The 18,817-nt window shown below is 38.0% G+C and overlaps 2 protein-coding genes across 5 annotated transcripts in view; both read right to left on the reverse strand.

Moving 5' to 3' along the window:
* Positions 1-1,412: 1,412 nt before the first annotated feature.
* LOC119740777 (protein CNPPD1-like) lies at positions 1,413-13,836 on the reverse strand. The gene is made up of 9 exons (XM_038216198.1): positions 13,685-13,836; positions 10,970-11,063; positions 10,391-10,472; positions 9,263-9,383; positions 8,270-8,342; positions 7,395-7,450; positions 6,564-6,625; positions 6,243-6,360; positions 1,413-5,534 (listed from the first exon to the last, which is right to left on the reverse strand). Exons 1-9 carry the CDS (start codon positions 13,817-13,819, stop codon positions 4,674-4,676), a joined length of 1,602 nt encoding a protein of 533 aa, XP_038072126.1. The 5' UTR covers positions 13,820-13,836; the 3' UTR covers positions 1,413-4,673.
* A 522-nt stretch (positions 13,837-14,358) lies between these two features.
* LOC119740959 (nuclear receptor subfamily 1 group D member 2-like) overlaps positions 14,359-18,817 on the reverse strand; it is a 33,509-nt gene continuing 29,050 nt past the window's right edge. For 3 of the 4 annotated variants that reach the window (XM_038216480.1, XM_038216483.1, XM_038216482.1), the window contains one exon: positions 14,359-18,457. In XM_038216480.1, the coding sequence (XP_038072408.1) occupies positions 18,258-18,457 (200 nt within the window). In that variant the 3' untranslated portion in view covers positions 14,359-18,257. The remainder of the gene's footprint in view (positions 18,458-18,817) is intronic. The other variant, XM_038216481.1, reaches the window with a different exon arrangement.

The following is an 18,817-nucleotide window of genomic DNA, read 5'->3' on the forward strand; positions in this document are numbered from 1 at the left end:
ATCTCGTGCGCACGACATAATATCTCGTGCGCACGACATCATATCTCGTGCGCACGAGATATATGTCGTGCGCACGAGATATATGTCGTGCGCACGAGATAATTATGTCGTGCGCACGAGATATATGTCGTGCGCACGAGATAAAAAAAAATTTGGATGTCCCTTTAGGGGCTCCGTAGAACTTCGACAAAATGTATCTCGTAAAAACGAACTTTGGTTAAAATGTATCTCATAAAAACGAACTTCGACAAAATGTATCTCGTAAAAACGAACTTTGGGTAAAATGTATCTCATAAAAACGAACTTCGACAAAATGTATCTCGTAAAAACGAACTTTGGGTAAAATGTATCTCATAAAAACGAACTTTGGGAAAAATATATCTCATAAAAACGAACTTGGACAAAATATATACTTGATGGCACTACAGGGCTTTCGTACTAAAGTACCCATAAGGAAGGTTTACCGTGTGTGTGTTGATGGAGCTGTTTACCACTCAGGCTACGGAAACGATATTGTTTATTCCAAAACAACAGTTGAAATTACGGAATGTGATCCCTTTGATCGCGTTATTATTTCAATGATGACGGGCGAAAAATAGTCTTACTATCACGACGGGTGGCCACACTTGGTCTGTACTTTTTCGTCTTCTATCAAAGCTGGCAATACACGATGATTAAACTGAATTCGGACAACCGCGCACAGAAAAAAAAAACAGAAAAAGAAAACAAAATAAATATCTAATTCCGGCATTCATCAGTTCCCTAAAAGAAGTTCCCTATATGCCACTTATCAAACCATTTTCTGCATAAAGACAACGATGAACGCCTTTATAGACAGCAAAACAGGAACGGCAAAATCGACAAGAATTTGAAAACTAAGTCCTTCACAAGCACTCCAACTTATCGCACCCCTGGATTTCTCCTGTTTTCGTTTGTATCTGTTAATAGTACACGACACATAATCGAATCTGCTTCACCGCACGCGATGGTGCCGAATTACCTGCAATAAGGACTAAAATGTGGTTAATTAACGAACACTAGACGTGATTTTTAAGATCTTATAGCAAATTGATTGTCTTTCCATACCATAAGGTTCTTCACTGACACGGATACATTGCAAGCCGGTGGAAAATATATAATAAATAACGTATCATCTGTCCAGTAATTAGGCCTTATTTTTCACCAGGCACGCTAGGCGTATTTAATATTACTTTTTGAACAGAAGAGGTCTGCCAGCAAGGGATATATTAAAAAAGAAGTAATGTTCTTTCCAACAATTTTAGTCGACGGTCTCCAAATGTTTGTTTCCGAATGTGAAGTTATTTGGCCAAAATGTCTTTTCCCATCTGTATTCATAATGTACTTCAGAAACTCATGCTTGTTTACATTAACAAAAAAGCGGGATGTAATCCTTCTTTTGTAACACTCCCATATGTATTTATTGACCAAAATAAGAATAAAAAACAGAAAGAATTGCTGTCAAACACAAGTGCTTTCCAAACAATACTGTTCAAAGTACGACTATCAAAATCTGTGGGAGAATGTGATTAGTTTGTTAATTTGTTCACATTTTCCAAAGAAAATAGAGACAGCAAATAATCCAAAAAACATTGTCAGTATTAAATACGTACCTGTGCATACAACTACAAGTAATACCTTAAAATAAATATGGCTGTACATGTATATGTTAATACAAAACATGTTAAACCGCGCACAGAAAAAAAAACAGAAAAAGAAAACAAAATAAATATCTAATTCCGGCATTCATCAGTTCCCTAAAAGAAGTTCCCTATATAACACTTATCAAACCATTTTCTGCATAAAGACAACGATGAACGCCTTTATAGACAGCAAAAACATGAACGGCAAAATCGACAAGAATTTGAAAACAAAGTCCTTCACAAGCACTCTGCTCATTGTCACACACCTGGATTTCTCATGTTTTCGTTTGTATCTGTTAATAGTACACGACACATAATCGAATCTGCTTCACCGCACGCGATGGTGCCGAATTACCTGCAATAAGGACTAAAATGTGGTTAATTAACGAACACTAGACGTGATTTTTAAGATCTTATAAGAAATTGATTGTCTTTCCATACCATAAGGTTCTTCACTGACACGGATACATTGCAAGCCGGTGGAAAATATATAATAAATAACGTATCATCTGTCCAGTAATAAGGCCTTATTTTCACCAGGCACGCTGGGCGTATTTAATATTACTTTTTGAACAGAAGAGGTCTGGCAGCAAGGGATAGATTAAAAAAGAAGTAATTGTTCTTTCCAACAATTTTAGTCGACGGTCTCCAAATGTTTGTTTCCGAATGTGAAGTTATTTGGCCAAAATGTCTTTTCCCATCTGTATTCATAATGTACTTCAGAAACTCATGCTTGTTTACATTAACAAAAAAGCGGGATGTAATCCTTCTTTTGTAACACTCCCATATGTATTTATTGACCAAAATAAGAATAAAAAACAGAAAGAATTGCAGTCAAACTCAAGTGTTTCGAAACAATACTGTTCAAAGTACATGTACGACTATCAAAATCTGTGGGAGAATGTGATTAGTTTGTTAATTTGTTCACATTTTCCAAAGAAAATAGAGACAGCAAATAATCCAAAAAACATTGTCAGTATTAAATACGTACCTGTGCATACAACTACAATACCTTGAAATAAATATGGCTGTATATGTTAATAAAAAAAATGATACACATAGTGTGGCTTCTAGATGACATGCGAGTGTTAATAAATTAAATGTTATATGTAAAAGTGCTGCACAGTTGAATTGACGGTGTCTCAGAGGGTATTCTTTACCATTGTTGACAATGAATGCACAGAATATTTACTCGTGCCTATCGCTGCGATACATACTCATTCCCCTCTAACTCCACCTTAACACATAAGGTCTACACTACTAAAAGGCAAATGAGTTGCACTTATGGTTAAAAACTCTAATGTGCAACGGTTCGAGAACTCAACGTGCTCCGTTTACAAGCTGAAAGTTTCAAAGTATATGTACATTGTATTTGCATTTATGGCGTGTAGCACATAACGACCATATACAGGGTGCCCCCCCAAAAAAAACCCAGGGTACCACCCCCCCCCCCCCCCCCCCCCCCCCCCCCCGTACTTCCGCTACAGAATACTTGCACAAACCAGTTCAGCATCATGTCTTGCACTCCACAGAACATTATGGTTTACTGAATCTACGCTGCTTGACAGGGTTTTTTTTAAATCCACAAAATAAGCAGTAATCTTAATAATACATTCATGTATGTAATCACCTGACCCAACTATACGTAAAATATGAAGTAAAATGAAGCAAAAACCTCAAGGAACGATTTGAGAAATGTTCAATCATTCTACGTTACCAAAAGAAAATATCCGAAACACATTTCTTCATTGGTGTATGGAAGAATTATGTCTCACGTTACCAACACATCACAGTGACACGAGGATAAGAAGAGTATAAAGTGATTCTTAATTTCTGCCTTAACATCAAAGACCACCACATGAAGAAAAGTGAAAACAGTCAACTACCTGTCACTGACCGGCGGTTGCAGAATTTTCGATTTCCACGTGAAGGTCACATTGACAAACAAGCAAATGCAATATTATGCCAAACAGGGCAAAATGGAAGTTGTAATGTTGGTCACAAACTACAATTTTGTATTTTAATGTCAAAACAACCGAAAGCATGTTTGCGCAAGCCCCCTTTAACATAAAATGTAGAATGCTTTGATCTTGATGTCATTACATGACAGCAAATGCTTCAAGGATTACTCCGCAGTAAATCTGAGGTTTAAGTTCTTGGGGGCAAAAGTCTTATACTGGACAAAGGGCAGGTCACCAACAAAAAATTCAGTACATTTCCATGTATAGACCGAAAGGGCCTTCAGGGAGAACATTTCTTTGATAACTAATAGAGCTATCCTGGTTAAATGAGGCTCAATAAATAAACAAACAAAAATAGATAAATCCTACAAAATAGTAAATATGGATAAATCTAATAAAACATAATCACAATCACTTCAAACCAATTTGAAATTATATGCACTTCATGTGAAATGCACACGACTTAAAACACAACAATGTAAATGGAAGACTTCTGGTTTCCAAAACATTCTGGTGTTTGGTTTTTTTCCTTCAAATTGCACCCAAAGAACCAGAGATGCAGTAGCACAATTCAATCTTGGAAATTAGCAAACCATTGAAATTTGAATTGTTTGGAAATTAAGCAACAATTTACAAAGTGATTTCTTACAATAGTATTTTAATTTCGGAACTCCACTGCTCATGTTGCAACAAAGAGTAAGGGATCCATTAAAGAGAATTTTTCTTAGAGACATATTTTGTGAACTTTCTACTCCTCTTTCAGAAGAATGAACATAGGGGCAAAAATCACAAAAATTATATGATTTAGATTTTACAATGAGTACATGTTAAGATTCATAAAATCATAAACAAAAACATATTAAACTTAAAAAAACTTAAATTATCCTCTGCTTTTAATTGATGCAGAAAACATTGAGTGATCACTGGTACAAGACTAGTTTACGTACGTAAAACACAGCAATCTGACTGACAACATGAAAGTGCTTTCATCAGGAAGACGTTTATAAGGTTATGGTATGCTTTTAAAACTTGAACACCCCCTTAGTTGCTCTCACATTGTGACTAAGATTTCAGAACTGGTTCTAAAACCACCATTTGGATCCGACAGAAGGGAAGGCATAACCCTCTTCTCATCCCTGCAAGAGGTTTGGGAGCATCTTGGGTCTTGGAGTGGATCTCGCTCAGGGAACGTCTCAAATGTCTGACAACAGGCTTCATGGGGTTCTCCCAAGGCACTATGGGTAGAGTTCTGATTGGCTGTTGATTGCTGTTGGCAATGCGTGCATGCCTCAGTAGGGTGCATCAACTTGGAAGACAAACGGCGGTTCAGGATGTCGTGGTCGGACCAGAAGGCTACAGGGGGAGGCTGATCTGACCAAGCTGTCAGCAAGGCACTGTAGAACATCACCAGGGATTCTCTCAGCCTTGTGATCTTGGTCGACAGCTTGTGATCTCGCCAGGACCAGGAATTGGACAGAGCACAACACTTCCTGCTACCCTGTTGCAGTCCACCATCTTGTATCCTTTGCTGGTTCAAGCAATGCTGACATGTATCCTCCCCCGAAGCCTGCTGGGAAACATCGTCAGGTGACTCAAGTAGCTTTCCTTCTCTTGACAGAGCCTGGTGCTCCCGTTCATACCAAGGCACAGAGCAGTGAGGGGTTGTGAAGTCAGAGGACAAGACCGATGGCATTCCAGGGTCCTGGTGCATGTAGAGCTGCAGCACCAGGTCAAGCAAGAGATGGTTGTAGATGTGGAAGGACTCAGTCGACTTGGCTAGATGGGGTCCGAGGGGCAAAGGCAGGCATCCATTGGTCGGTTGAGAGGGAATACTGGCTTGATGCAGAAGCAATGCAGACCACATGGTAGTGGCAGCACACAGACTGTAGACCAGCATGCATATACTTAAAACCTGAAAAATAAAGTTGTGAAACCAGATCACATAAAAATGCATTGGAATAATACAAAATTACTTTTAACAAGTTGCTTTTATGGAATATGTAGCTATAACAAGCATCTGAGGTAATAAAAATCCTTTAAAGTCGAGAGATGCCACAAAATTACCATGAACACTCTGTAACAAAAATGCATCAATTTCTTAGTATTGATCAAGCTAAAAAACTGAAGTTTCAACAACTAATCATTATTTTCAGGAAGTATATTAGAAGAAAAGTAGATCATTGGTGACTAACACCAGCATTGTTAACCTCCAGAGCTCAACCAACCGTCTTAGGATGTGCACGCTTGGTGTAATTCACTTGGAAGGCAACTGGGATGTCATTACATTCTATGTGCTTGACGAACAAGCTTCCAAGGTCCCTGGGCTGCGGACCAGGCTTTGACGAGTTAAACCACTTCTATGTGGCCACAACCGTCTCCCTTCTCTCAGAGCTTTGCTTTGGTACCAATAATATCTTCTGGAAAGCTTTGGAATTTCTACTGAACCATATTACATAGCTTCCTAACACTGCTGCATGGAATGTTTTTTCTCCTCCCTTTGCATAGTGGCAGGGATGCATTGTAAAAGCCTCTGCTTCCTATTTCTATTTCAATTAATAACACATACTTTTGTGGGCCTTCTGTAAGTTTATCTAGATACTTTTGTGTTTATCAATCCCACCTTGACCATGTGATGCATCACTGCACAGCATGCTTCACACCACGCAGGATGCTGCATCAAAACACTCAGGTCCGTGTAGCTAAACCAGCCTCTTTTTCTGCCTTCGCTCAGTGCAATCCTGCATCAAGAAAAGAGGCCGTGCAAAGACCAATAAATGATTACAAAGGCAACTTTATTTTATTCTTAACTTCTGTAATATTTTCACCACATGTACGTGTGTGACTCTGAAAAACTAAAATATTACTGAACACAATTACTGAACTGAAAATTACTGGACAAAAAGACATAGAAAAGCAAAAAGGCACAAATAGCTAAACTAACCTTGTCTCAACTCCAAGCAAAAATTCATAGAAATCCAAAGGATCGACCAGAAGCTTCCAATCCTGAAACAAAAACATTTGAAATGGCCAGGAAATTAATGTTGAATTGACAAATAAGGGATTTCCTTAACCCATACCCTAGGGTGGTTGTGAACCCCAGACCTTAGGATTTATTATACAGTCAAACCAATTACTAAACCACTGTGTGTGAATGGCAATGGCAGGTTAGAATCTCCGACAGGTGGCTGTAATCCAGCAATAATTGAGTCAATCACACGTCAGGTCACAGGTCACTTGGGTTGAACAATGACAATGCTTCATTTGAATAACAAAGGTTTATTAGAAAAATAGCCTGGTCTGCAACACTGGAGACGTCTTTGAATACAAAACACAGACAGCCTAGGTTTTATTTCTAAAAAACTGTCCCTGTCTTTGACTCTAACTGCCTATACCTTTTGGTTCAGATCCATCCTCAAATCCTTCAAAATCCTCCAAAACATTATTTCTTGAATTTAAAGTGGAAGGGTGATCACTACCTCAATCCTTCAAAATCTTCCACCAATCACTGTAATATGATGAGTCAGTGCCAATGATACCCAGAAGCAGTACCGATGGTATCCAGCATAATGTATGGCTGAACATAAACACTGCAGAACATCATAAGACCTGGATGCAATGCATCCTCAAAAATCAATTGACAATTTTTACCATTCATCTTCCATCCTTCAAGATCGCCCGGTTGATTTTGGAGGATTGAGGGTGGTTAGTGTTGCCATACTGCCCACCACAATCCACCCAATGCATTACGCATGGACAGCAAGTCAATACTTACAATGGCTGCAAGGAACTCTCTCTCCAGATCATGCACTCGGTTCACGTCAATTTTCGCTGTAAATGAAGAAAAGGAAGTAAACAAAATGAAACCAACATGTAACGTATGTATGTTACAATTTCCAACGACCTAAAATTCAATCACACTCTCCCCTCTTACTGTCAGTGCAAGTGCGTAGTCTTTTCCACAGTGTGCATAAATTGGACATCTTTGTCTCACACAAACATTGGTGAAAGACATACACTACAATGCGACCATTTTGAGCTAATTCAGTCAGGAACACACATGATAATACATCAACAGCTTCTTCCCATAGTCAATTGACTCCTCACACAAACAGCAGAGACTGTTGGGTTCCAGTGTGTGTGCCACACTGTATGTGTATTACACACAGTTGGAGGACAACAAGACAAATACAGAACATATTTGTTAATGTCTTTGAAAGTACATACTCGGTCCTTGAATGTAAGTGTGTGTGCTTAGTCTATGGGAGAGTGTTATAGTGTAAGAACAAAGGGAAACTCAATACCTTGTCCTCAGATGGAATGGTAAAATACGCACTTATGGTCTGATCAACCAGAGTCTAATTTTCTTCCGGATGTGGACAAACCGAGAGCATCTTAACAAGGTGCAGAGGCCATGGTCAGTACAGTGTAAGGGTCCAATCAACGTTTACTTTGATGGGACACTTATCCATGGTTAACCCTCCTATTTAAGAGGTCACCAATGGTCAAAATGTTTGTATCTCACCTCCTGCCATACTGTGTACAAACCAATGGGGTCTTGACCAATATTGACCCAAGTAATAACCAGGCTGACAATGCATGTTTCCATAGGAGGGTTCATGAGAATCATACAGACCAATGAATGCTTACCTGCCTCAGCCCATTCATCATTGTACAATTCTTCCTCCTCCCCTTCATCATACAGAAACTTGGTTGCAATCATCTATGATACAACCATACATATTCATGTTACTGAGTCATCTATGATACAACCATACATATTCATGTTACTGAGAGCAAATTGCTCCTCCTCTTCATCATACAGAAACTTGGTTGCAATCATCTATGATACAACCATACATATTCATGTTACTGAGTCATCTATGATACAACCATACATATTCATGTTACTGAGAGCAAATTGCTCCTCCTCTTCATCATACAGAAACTTGGTTGCAATCATCTATGATACAACCATACACTGAGTCATCTATGATACAACCATACATATTCATGTTACTGAGTCATCTATGATACAACCATACATATTCATGTTACTGAGAGTCAATTGCGCATCTAATACTCATTTGTTATGCATGAAGTTCATGATGTTGTTTCCCATTAACACCAAACAGCAACAATGAAACCTCAACATGTTTATACATGTTTTCCTCATTACTCAGTGTATGACTCACCAGCTATTTTAATGCAGTACCAGTTATGAATTGAGACCTTGTATGGTTGACTGTACTATGGGAGTATTTTAAGAACAAGTGTTATAGACATTGTTGCTAGGAACGCTCCAAAATCTACATATCTACAGTACAGAACACCAATGCACATTCTTTGTACTTGAACTTTCAGGTGCCTCATGAGCCCCAAGTCAAATAAAGGTGATTCCTCAATCCTACAGATTCCTGCAAACTCCTGTAATAAACCTGATAGATTTTGTAGGGTTTTGTTGAGAGTTAGGGTTGGCTCACTACTTCAATCAGTATTTCAGTATAGCCATCATCAGGAAAGTGTCTGAAAACAACACTAAGATAGATAGATATACCCACCGCACACCTAGCGTATACAATCAAGGCATTTGAGACAAACAATTGAATGAACCTGGATTTTAAACAGCTTAAACTGACCTACCATGGACACAAGGAACAGTTCGGCAGGCTTGATTCTAGTCACATACTCAGGGTTGCATTCACGTAGTCGCTTGGTGTACATCATACTGAGAAAGAGACTACATTGAGTGGCATTGGATCTCCTTGAAAAATAACAAATAGGGTCAAAATCATTACCAGCCACACTTCCTACTTAATCCTAACTTCAAGATGTTTTAACTAAAATGGGACATCAACCTCAATGTAGGATCTCCAGTCCTGACTCCATCACACAATTGCAAACGTGGGAGTTTAAAGGATTTATGATATTCAGAATTAATTTTCTTTGAATACCATTGTAGCAACGACTGGAAGAATGAATGGTTCAATAAGGAGGGCAGAATGAGTGGAACCAATTTGCAAGGAGACAACCGGTCAACATGGCGGGACAGAGGGTAATCTACCATCTCAACTTGAGTTTAAAGTGAGTCACAGGCTTTATTCATGAGTAGGCTATATCAAATTGAAAGCGCTCGAGGTAAAATCTTCATTCTTGGAAATTGCGAATAAATATGAAAGCCATGAAACGTAAAAGATTTTAGGCTTTGCATGGTGGAGTATCACTTTTGCTTCAGTTTGCGGTAACACCATGTGGTAATAACTACTGCTCAGTAGTATTTAGTTCTGAAAAGAAATTATCCTGGTTATTATCAACTTTCGCTAAGTACTTTTAGTTCTGATAAGAACAGTCCTGCTTTAAGTTCTAAAAGAACTTGTTGTTCTCAACGTTTAAACTAGCCTGCTCTAGTAAATAAACGAGTAAATAGTCTGGCACCACCCCCATTCAATGGTCAACAATTTATAAAACACATTTAGGGAACACAATCCAAAACAGCTTCCTCTTGGATAAGGTCTGTTCCAAGTCAATTCCAAGTCATTACATGGCAATCACATGTCAGGTTACAAGTCAACTCATTCTTTGTCAATGTTCATGCCCCATTTCTATTGTTTTCATATGATGTGATTTGGCTTTAGATCCAACATGCCTTTGATTCCATTGCGGCTCTGTCCAACAATGTCTTAAGAAAAAAACACACGCTCACAAACCAACACTTGTGATTTGACTTTTGATTTGATTTGCGATTTGAATCCTCTACAAATCTAAATCTACCTGGTTAAGTTTGCCACATGTCTCTTGCTCAATTGTCCAAAGTGACCCTGTTCCACATTCTCAAATAACTCCACCACAATGTCTGCAGGGAAGCAAATACACACACACACAAAAGATTAAAATTTCAACAAATGGAATAGTAAAAAAAAACCTCAATGATTGTAGTGAAGGAAATTGTGCTGATGAAATTTACTACTAGTGCACATCTTGTATCGCTGGTATAAACATAGAAATAGAAAACACAAATTTGTATAACAAAGGTCCTTTCATTTTAATGTTGACAAAAACTGAACAAGTAATCTATGCAGCATAATTAGCCTGACACCACTTGCTGGTTGTGTACAAAGTCTATGAAGAGTCATGAAATTTCCTAAATGTATTTTCTAAAAAAATGGAAACATTTCTTATCCAAAATTCATGTGATAGCATTACATTTACAATGATGGACCATCATTTGGAAAAGTGGTGTCACAATTTTGCATTCTTCCCCCTATTTGTACAGAAATTCTAGTAATCACTGATTCAACCTTGCGCAGACCAAACAGCAATTGAATACAGATGTTTGTTTGGGGACTGTACCAGTAAGTGGAAGAGAAATTCCCCCTGAATCGGCTTTGCCAGCGTAGAGCGTCTTCCTCATTCGCTTGGTCAACTCCGCATGAACAGGAGAACACTGCAAGACAAGAATAGAATAACTGTTTATTTAAGATTCATATTTCCATCAGCCAACAGCGAATAACCGCCAACTACAGACCAAGTTTTGAAGGGGTTTATCAGTCATTGTGAATTTGAGTCTAAAGTAATGTTATGACAGTAGTCTGCTACTGTTACTTCAATTAATACCAAATAGATCCTCTGCATTACAGCAATCTCAAAAGATGTGTGCTTTTACTCAACAGGGTTATACTATAGGGGGCCTACGTGAGTAGATCTCTTGATCTATTAATTAATCCAGTTAATTATATCCAATAAATGCAATACAGAAAACCTTCCCCCTCCCCAATTATATATCCACCATCATGACCATGGAGCTGTAGCTGGTTCTGAGCTTCATATTCACGCTTGATTACCTATTTGTGGTTTCCCACTACTTAAGTTAGTTTAACCGATCTTAAGAAGCACCGTTGGAAAGGTCTTCTTTTGTTGATTTCTTCAAAATGACAGCTTGCCAGAAAGAATAATTTCACAGGGAGTTTAGTCCCCCTACTATCTTTCAACCAAGTAAAATTTCAACAATAACTATGCCAGTTACTTTTTGGATAGCTGCAATTTAAGTTTTAATCACAATTCATAAATACGTAAGACAGTTTACGCATTCCTAATGGTCGAGAGCCCGTCACATGGTCCATCTTAAACCGATGATAAAGACATGGCTAGCTGGTCTTAAATGCTTTTCCAGTGTCACATGAAATTTGGACTCCCATGAAATCCGGTGCCTTGTAACGTTTCATTGGTTGAACGTTCACATTCATCACGTATGCATGCACAATACTACCAGTGAATCAGTATTTCATGGTCCGAAATTCACACTACACCAGCCCAGCAGCGTTTTGCGCGACATCGCGCAGTACGCGCAACGCGCCACCAATGTCCTTATAAACGAGTTGTGGATGGGCATTCCATATTTTAGTCAGAGGGGTGTTTCATAAAACCATGGTAAAAATGATGTAAAAACTAAAATTGTTGAATAAAATTGTTGGCAACGTCTAGTTTTTTACTTATTTTGATTTTTTGACTGAAAATATTTGATCTTTTGTCCGAAAAGGTACTTATGAATGGGAATAAATATGTGTTCGGTCGGTATTAGGCAAAATAAAAAAAAAAAACATGTTAAGCGTCCTGCCTCTTTTTTTCTTTTCAAAATGGCCGCCTGACACATTTTTCAAGACAACGCGGCCGGGCTATTTTTCAAGATGGTTACCAGCTTTTGTCAAAATGGTCGCCACTTGGACTCATTGACTATTTCCACAGCTTTATACACGGTATAAAAGTCTAAAAATATGATTTCTTTCGTCAGAGATCGTTAAAATTTATCAATTTTTGTCTTTAAAAAAAAAAAAAAAAAAAAAAAAAAAAAGGAGGCGGCCTCTAAAAAGGAAGCGGGCGGGGACGCTAAACATGTTTTTTTTTTTACTTCGCCTTAAACATGTTAAACAGAGTGTTATAGGCCTACCTCCCAAACACACATTTATTCCAGCTTTAATACATGTAATAATTAATAGGCCTACGCGAGGCGTTTTACTCAGCAAGCTGATGACACGGGTCCTACTAAAGCGCGTCAACAAGCGTCAACAAGCGTCAACAAGTTTTAGTAGTCGTTAAGTGCGCGTCAACAAATTTTGTATAGGCCTTTGAACAATAAAAACAGCTTTATATGGTAGAAAAGGCAATAATGAACATCTTCTGCATATCAATTAAAGTTAAAATTACTTAAAAAGTGGTTTTCCAGCGCGAAATCTACGACGGGTTTTTCGGTTTAGTATTGGCCGCCATCTTGTTTGAGATCTACATACTACGCATGCGTGGAGTGTACCATTCACGCATAGGGGTGTCTTTATACGATACGCTTTGCGATACCTCGTTTGCCGAAAATATTCAATTCTAGAATTTCGGAAAACTATTTTTTTTTCAATTATAAATTATGCCTACTGACACTGTTCACAATGTCTGCCAAAAAAATCCCAATGCAAAAACCAAACTAGGTATCGCAAAGCGTATAGTATAAAACCCGTCGAAGATTTCGCGCTGGAAAACCACTTTTTAAGTAATTTTAACTTTAATTGATATGCAGAAGATGTTCATTATTGCTTTTTCTACCATATTAAGCTGTTTTTATTGTTCAAAGGCCTATACAAAATTTGTTGACGCGCACTTAACGACTACTAAAACTTGTTGACGCTTGTTGACGCTTGTTGACGCTTGTTGACGCTTGTTGACGCGCTTTAGTAGGACCGGATGACACTACGTTCACGAGTCTACACGATTACAATACCAAGCATGCCAAAGTAGGGCCTAAAATCAAAACAATACAAAAGAATTACAATATCCTCTACGTGGCACTAAATTTCAATTGCGCAAAAAACACGTATCGTGCGTCATCACAGCACATAAAACGTGCATGATGCATGATTGAAATACCCGAGGATACCATTACCAAGCATGCCAAGTGCACAAAACTAATGCGGTAATATTTTGTGTCAATATATTTTCAATAATTAGCCTATACGGTACATTTCAAGGAAAAGTAGGCCTAACCCTTGTAGTTAGTACATTTGCATCTATAGTCATACAAACCTCCAACCCGTCTAGGTCTTCGTAAGATCTTTCAATGTCGTTTAACTGTCCTAAAAGCTCCATTTCGAGACCAGTTTTTCTCCCGGCTTTATCACTGAAGCCGCGCCAACTGTAGAAAGGATGGATCGAAAGCATGCGGTGAATTGTGCAATGCGCTTATAATGAAAGGTCCCGGATGTTCTACGCCCATTTTATAGAATACATGGTATAACGGTGTTTTAATGAATAGTCAGTAACCATGGAGAACGCCCACAATATTTGCATCGATGAATATTCAGATATTCAATTCTAATTGTTGACCGGTTTCTGAACAATGACAATTTTAGGACGGAATTTACTTTTGGGGGGGGGGGGGGAGGATTTAACTACTTAACTAGTCTAGGTTCTTTTAGGCGGTTTTTTTTGGGGGGGGGGGGCAAGTCTTAGAATCATCCGTTGTTCAACTAATCCAAGCCTGCTATTGTGCAAGGGCTGGGGGGGGGGGGGGGGGGCGGGACACGACAGCCTAGAGTTTGCGAGCCAGGACTCCTGCCCAGGAGGGATGGAGCTTCACACTTCAACCTAATTATATAAAGAAGTTTCTTATTTTGGCAGATGATGGGACAAATATTCCTGTCATATACCGATACTAAATATTCTTCAGTTATCAGAAACTCAGACTGGAAAGACAATCCTCATATTTTTTAAATATTTTATTTGTGTTATGTTACAATGCTCAGTCCACAAAATATACATATATACAATAATTATGCTTTTTCTTTTATAATTATCTGAAGTGCATATACAGTACAACACTTTGTTAATTATAGTTTCTGCAATGTACACAGTCATTGGGTGAAAATTACATTTTCCAAAAAAAACAAATTCAATTCTGTCATGGTATAATATGTCGAGACGAAATTCAAACTCGTTAATCTGGAAACAGGCAGTTAGTATGAAGCCACATTTTTCCCCATTTATCTAACACACATCAAAGTCCCATCAGCATTATTGTCTTAAAAATTCTACTCGTCTTGGTATTTTACCCTGCACAGATGATCACTGTTGGCATGGTGTATAGAATTTAGATCAAAGCTTTTCCTGTGACCGTCTTCACTTAGAGTTCCTGCTTTCATGTCTTTTCCCCTTTCAGTTACTTTGGCTGCTGAACACGAACAATAATTCTCAAAAGATGATTTTCATAACGCAAAAAAAAAAACCAGAACTTTTGTGTTTTAAAATCCCTCAAAAATCCCTGTCATCTGATTGCGGGTCGTTAATCACGTGTTACTGAATTTTTCGTCCCACACACGGCACAGCCACAAAGCAAAAATAGAAGTTCTATTTCTAAGCCAATAGAAGTTCTGGTGGCACTGACCAATCAGAAGGATCTAGGCATTGTATAAAACAAATAAATGAATGTTTCACATTCGTGCAATGCAGAGAATAATTTCACTCGGTGACAAATGGATTGTTCCATTCCACTCGACTTCACCTCATGACATTATTCTTACCATTGCACTCGTAAACATTCATTATTTGTGCAATATGCAACTGTGTCCATGTCTATTGGTAAATTTCATGGATCTGCTAGGCAGAAATATGCTGCAGAGCAAATCTAATCAGCTAATAATCATTGGTTCAAAGTTGAACCAAGAATGGACTGAAGCAGGGTTTGAACCTGCGACCTCCAGATTGCAGTTCCGGTGCTTCCACCATCTGAGCTATCCAGCCCTACATGTCCATGTATGTTGGCAGTTACCCATAGTGTCTTTGTTTAAGTGTCGGGTAGTCAGGAGCCATACATACGTATTCAGTCACAATTTACATTATATAATCACATGATAGTTGGTTGATAACACAAACAAATCGTTCCTGTGTTCAGTAATTTTGCAGTGCCATATTTGGCCAAAGGTTGTTTTCAGAAATCATAAACTTGACTTCCAGTCCTCATACTGCACTGTGATTCATCCTTAATTTGCTTTTGCCACATTTACCTACAAAAATTGAATTCATTGTATTTCAACATTTGTGTATCTAAACACACTGGGGTATTACAAATCTGAGCACCTCTTCACAGTGTTACATTGCAAACTACTCAAAAGAATATGCGTTCCACAACGGGAATTTGCCAAAAAAGCAATCTTTTCAAACTAAACCCTCAAAAAGTTTTGAGTGCCCATTTTATGGGTCTCTACTAAATGTAATAACATTTTTATTCATATAAAATTGTTTGCAACAGCTTTGGTTTCATAGCAAGGCAAATTAGTATGCAGCAAAAATGTGCTAAATAAAAAGGACAATAAAAACCAAACTCAAACCTCAAAGTTTAGAACCTTTTATGGAAGGAAGTTGGATGGGGTATGGAAATAATCCTGCAATTAAAAAATACTAATGTAACTCATTAATTTACAATATTTGAAAAGGGGGCAAATCTTGTACAATGCAAATATTAATAGAGTTGTTACAATTTTATGCCAGAACAGAAAAACAAGGAAATACATAAACACCCCCCTGCCCTTAAGGAAGTAAAATGAAACTGTGAAGACTGCTTCAAACGATTGCCCAAGTGAACTGTATGCACTGTAAGCACATGGTTGAGTTATGAAATATGTGCATATCTCCAGCAATATCAGGCTGGAAGCCAGTTGAAATGTTCAGACAATGCACACCATTCTTGTAAAATTGGTAACAAATTTCTGTTTAAGTCAACTAATACAGTTTCTACTGACGTCACAAGTTATTCCTTTCACGTGCACGATGGTTTTTAAAAACGGCCTTTGAAAAAAATGACAACATCAAAATAACCTCTTGAACAAAACAAACATGACCAACAGGGAAAATATTTTTCACAATCTATTGCACATAATTTTCATGAGAATAAAGAACTACTACGACAGGTTCACAGTCCGACAGAGAGGTACTTTTAAGAATTGTCCAAACTGGCAAAGATGTGATATAATCCAACCCAGTCATGAATTTGAAAGTCAGCTCCATGTATGGTCCAAAACGGTAGAAAAGGTAATAAGTATGGACACTGCAGTCTAATGTAACCAAAAAATATCTATTTTGGGGAGAGATTGTTAGTTTGAAATGAAAGTCACTCAAATGGGCTGATAACGGGTCAAAGTATATGGGGGTCATTCGTATAAACACAGCCCATTCATAAAACATATACATGATATTACTATGAGACCTGCCTGAAAATGTAGCTCTTTGGACCACATCAAACAGCACACAAAACAGATACGTTTCAAAAAGTGATACACAAACACACTCTGAAAAGGGGTTCAACAAAGGTGTGAAGGCCTCTCACAAACATTCCTTTTGCCATACAACGCATCAGTGCAATTTCAGTGCAAAGATTTAGTTGACAGAAAATACCAATTACTATGTCAACAGTGACTCCATTGCTGGGTGCATATTGCTGCATCACACTCACGTCTTGGGCTAAGTCTTATAACTCTTATATCATGACTTCTGTGCCGAAGCACCCCTAGAAGGGGACAGACACAGATTTAGACAAACTAGAGCACCTTAAGCAAAGATGATACATGTTATGTGTGCTGCATGGTTTTTGCAACAAAAAAACAAAACTTCGGTATGTGCACTGCGCCATAAATTCGTGAGACAGTGCACACAAACAATGCAGACAATGTAAGTGGTCAAAATGTGCCTTCTACTATTTTTCCACAAAGGAGTGTTTTGATGACAGTTGGTGTAAGTGCACAGAATTTTTCCCACAAAAGATTAAAATTAATATGGTAGGTTTACATGAGCACTGAGTTCTCATTCATACTTTAGTCAAATACTATAAGATTGAAATGTTCCGTGTCAATAGGGCTTTTCAAAATGCTATTCCTTAAGAATGCCTAGCGTTCTTGGAGTACAATCAGCACATTCCGGTGTAATCAAATTTCATGGTAAAAAATGTTGAGCATGCTCCTTTGGTAATGAAAGGAAAGCATGGCTATTTGTTTTACTTTACAAACCTTATTAGTGAGGGGTTTGTGGGAAAGTATTGTTTACTATTTAAGGGGAGTTTGATGGTTTTCTCAATTAGGTATAAGTATGACAAGAAACAGCAGACAAATTGAAGTCAGGTTATTGTTGAACAACCAACCCTAATGCCAGCCTGCTTTACATGTGAATCCACATCACTCAACATGGAGGGGTTGTACAAGGCTGTTAAGAAAGCGTAATTTAGAATGTTAAAATAAACTAAAATGACTATTCACCAGATTGTTTCCAAGAACTCTTTTCTCAACAATTTACTAAGAACCCAGAAAACTCATTCTAGTTATTTTTTTAATAATTTATTGTAATTTTGTTGCTTGGCAACCTTGTGTGTGAATATTATCCACAGAAGCAATTTTTATTACTCTGTAGATTTTTATATGCAGGTCATGAATTCATGATCTGTTTGGGAAAATAACATCTGATGGATACCAATTTATCACGGTGCTTTAAAGTGAACACAACAATATAGACTTCTATATATATATTTTCTTATGATTTTTAGACAAGAAAACAAAATGAATTTGCCGACATCTAGTTAATAGCGTTCTACTGCGATTAGCATGACAGACGGGCCTCAGCTTCTGGAATCCATGACATTGATCATTCGATCCGAGTTGGTGACACTGAACTGGCGGATGTCTGAGAGTTTCATCATGAGACGAGGGAAGACCAAGCGGTCGTTAGGGTGGTTCAGGAGGATCTGAGACTGCAGAGCTTGCACCACCTGTAGCTGTAGCGTCTCAATCTCATCTGGCACGCGTAGCCCTGGCCGATCTGATAGTGACAAAAAGAACCGTTGGGATCAAATTCTTTGAAAAAAAAAACCCATATAAATAGTACTAGCCTTATAATGAGGTCTGGGTATTTTTGACAAACACACAGATGCACGGTGTACACCAACAACTTATTTTTGGCCTTATCTACATGTTACTTGTACTGTTATGCGAACTTGTCTCATTTAATTTTGACACTGTTGTAAATGAGGAAATGTATTCTTTAGCTTTGTCCGTGGTCTACAGTCCATTTGACAGCCCAATTCAACTTGCCTTTCATAACAGAGAATCCTATGAAAAGGAATGAGGGCTAATGAAATGTAAGTCTGACAATTTCCCAATGCTTTCAAACTGGGAGTTC

The sequence above is a fragment of the Patiria miniata genome, unplaced genomic scaffold, assembly GCF_015706575.1.
Source record: "Patiria miniata isolate m_02_andy unplaced genomic scaffold, ASM1570657v1 HiC_scaffold_5, whole genome shotgun sequence".
Lineage (NCBI taxonomy): Eukaryota > Metazoa > Echinodermata > Asteroidea > Valvatida > Asterinidae > Patiria > Patiria miniata.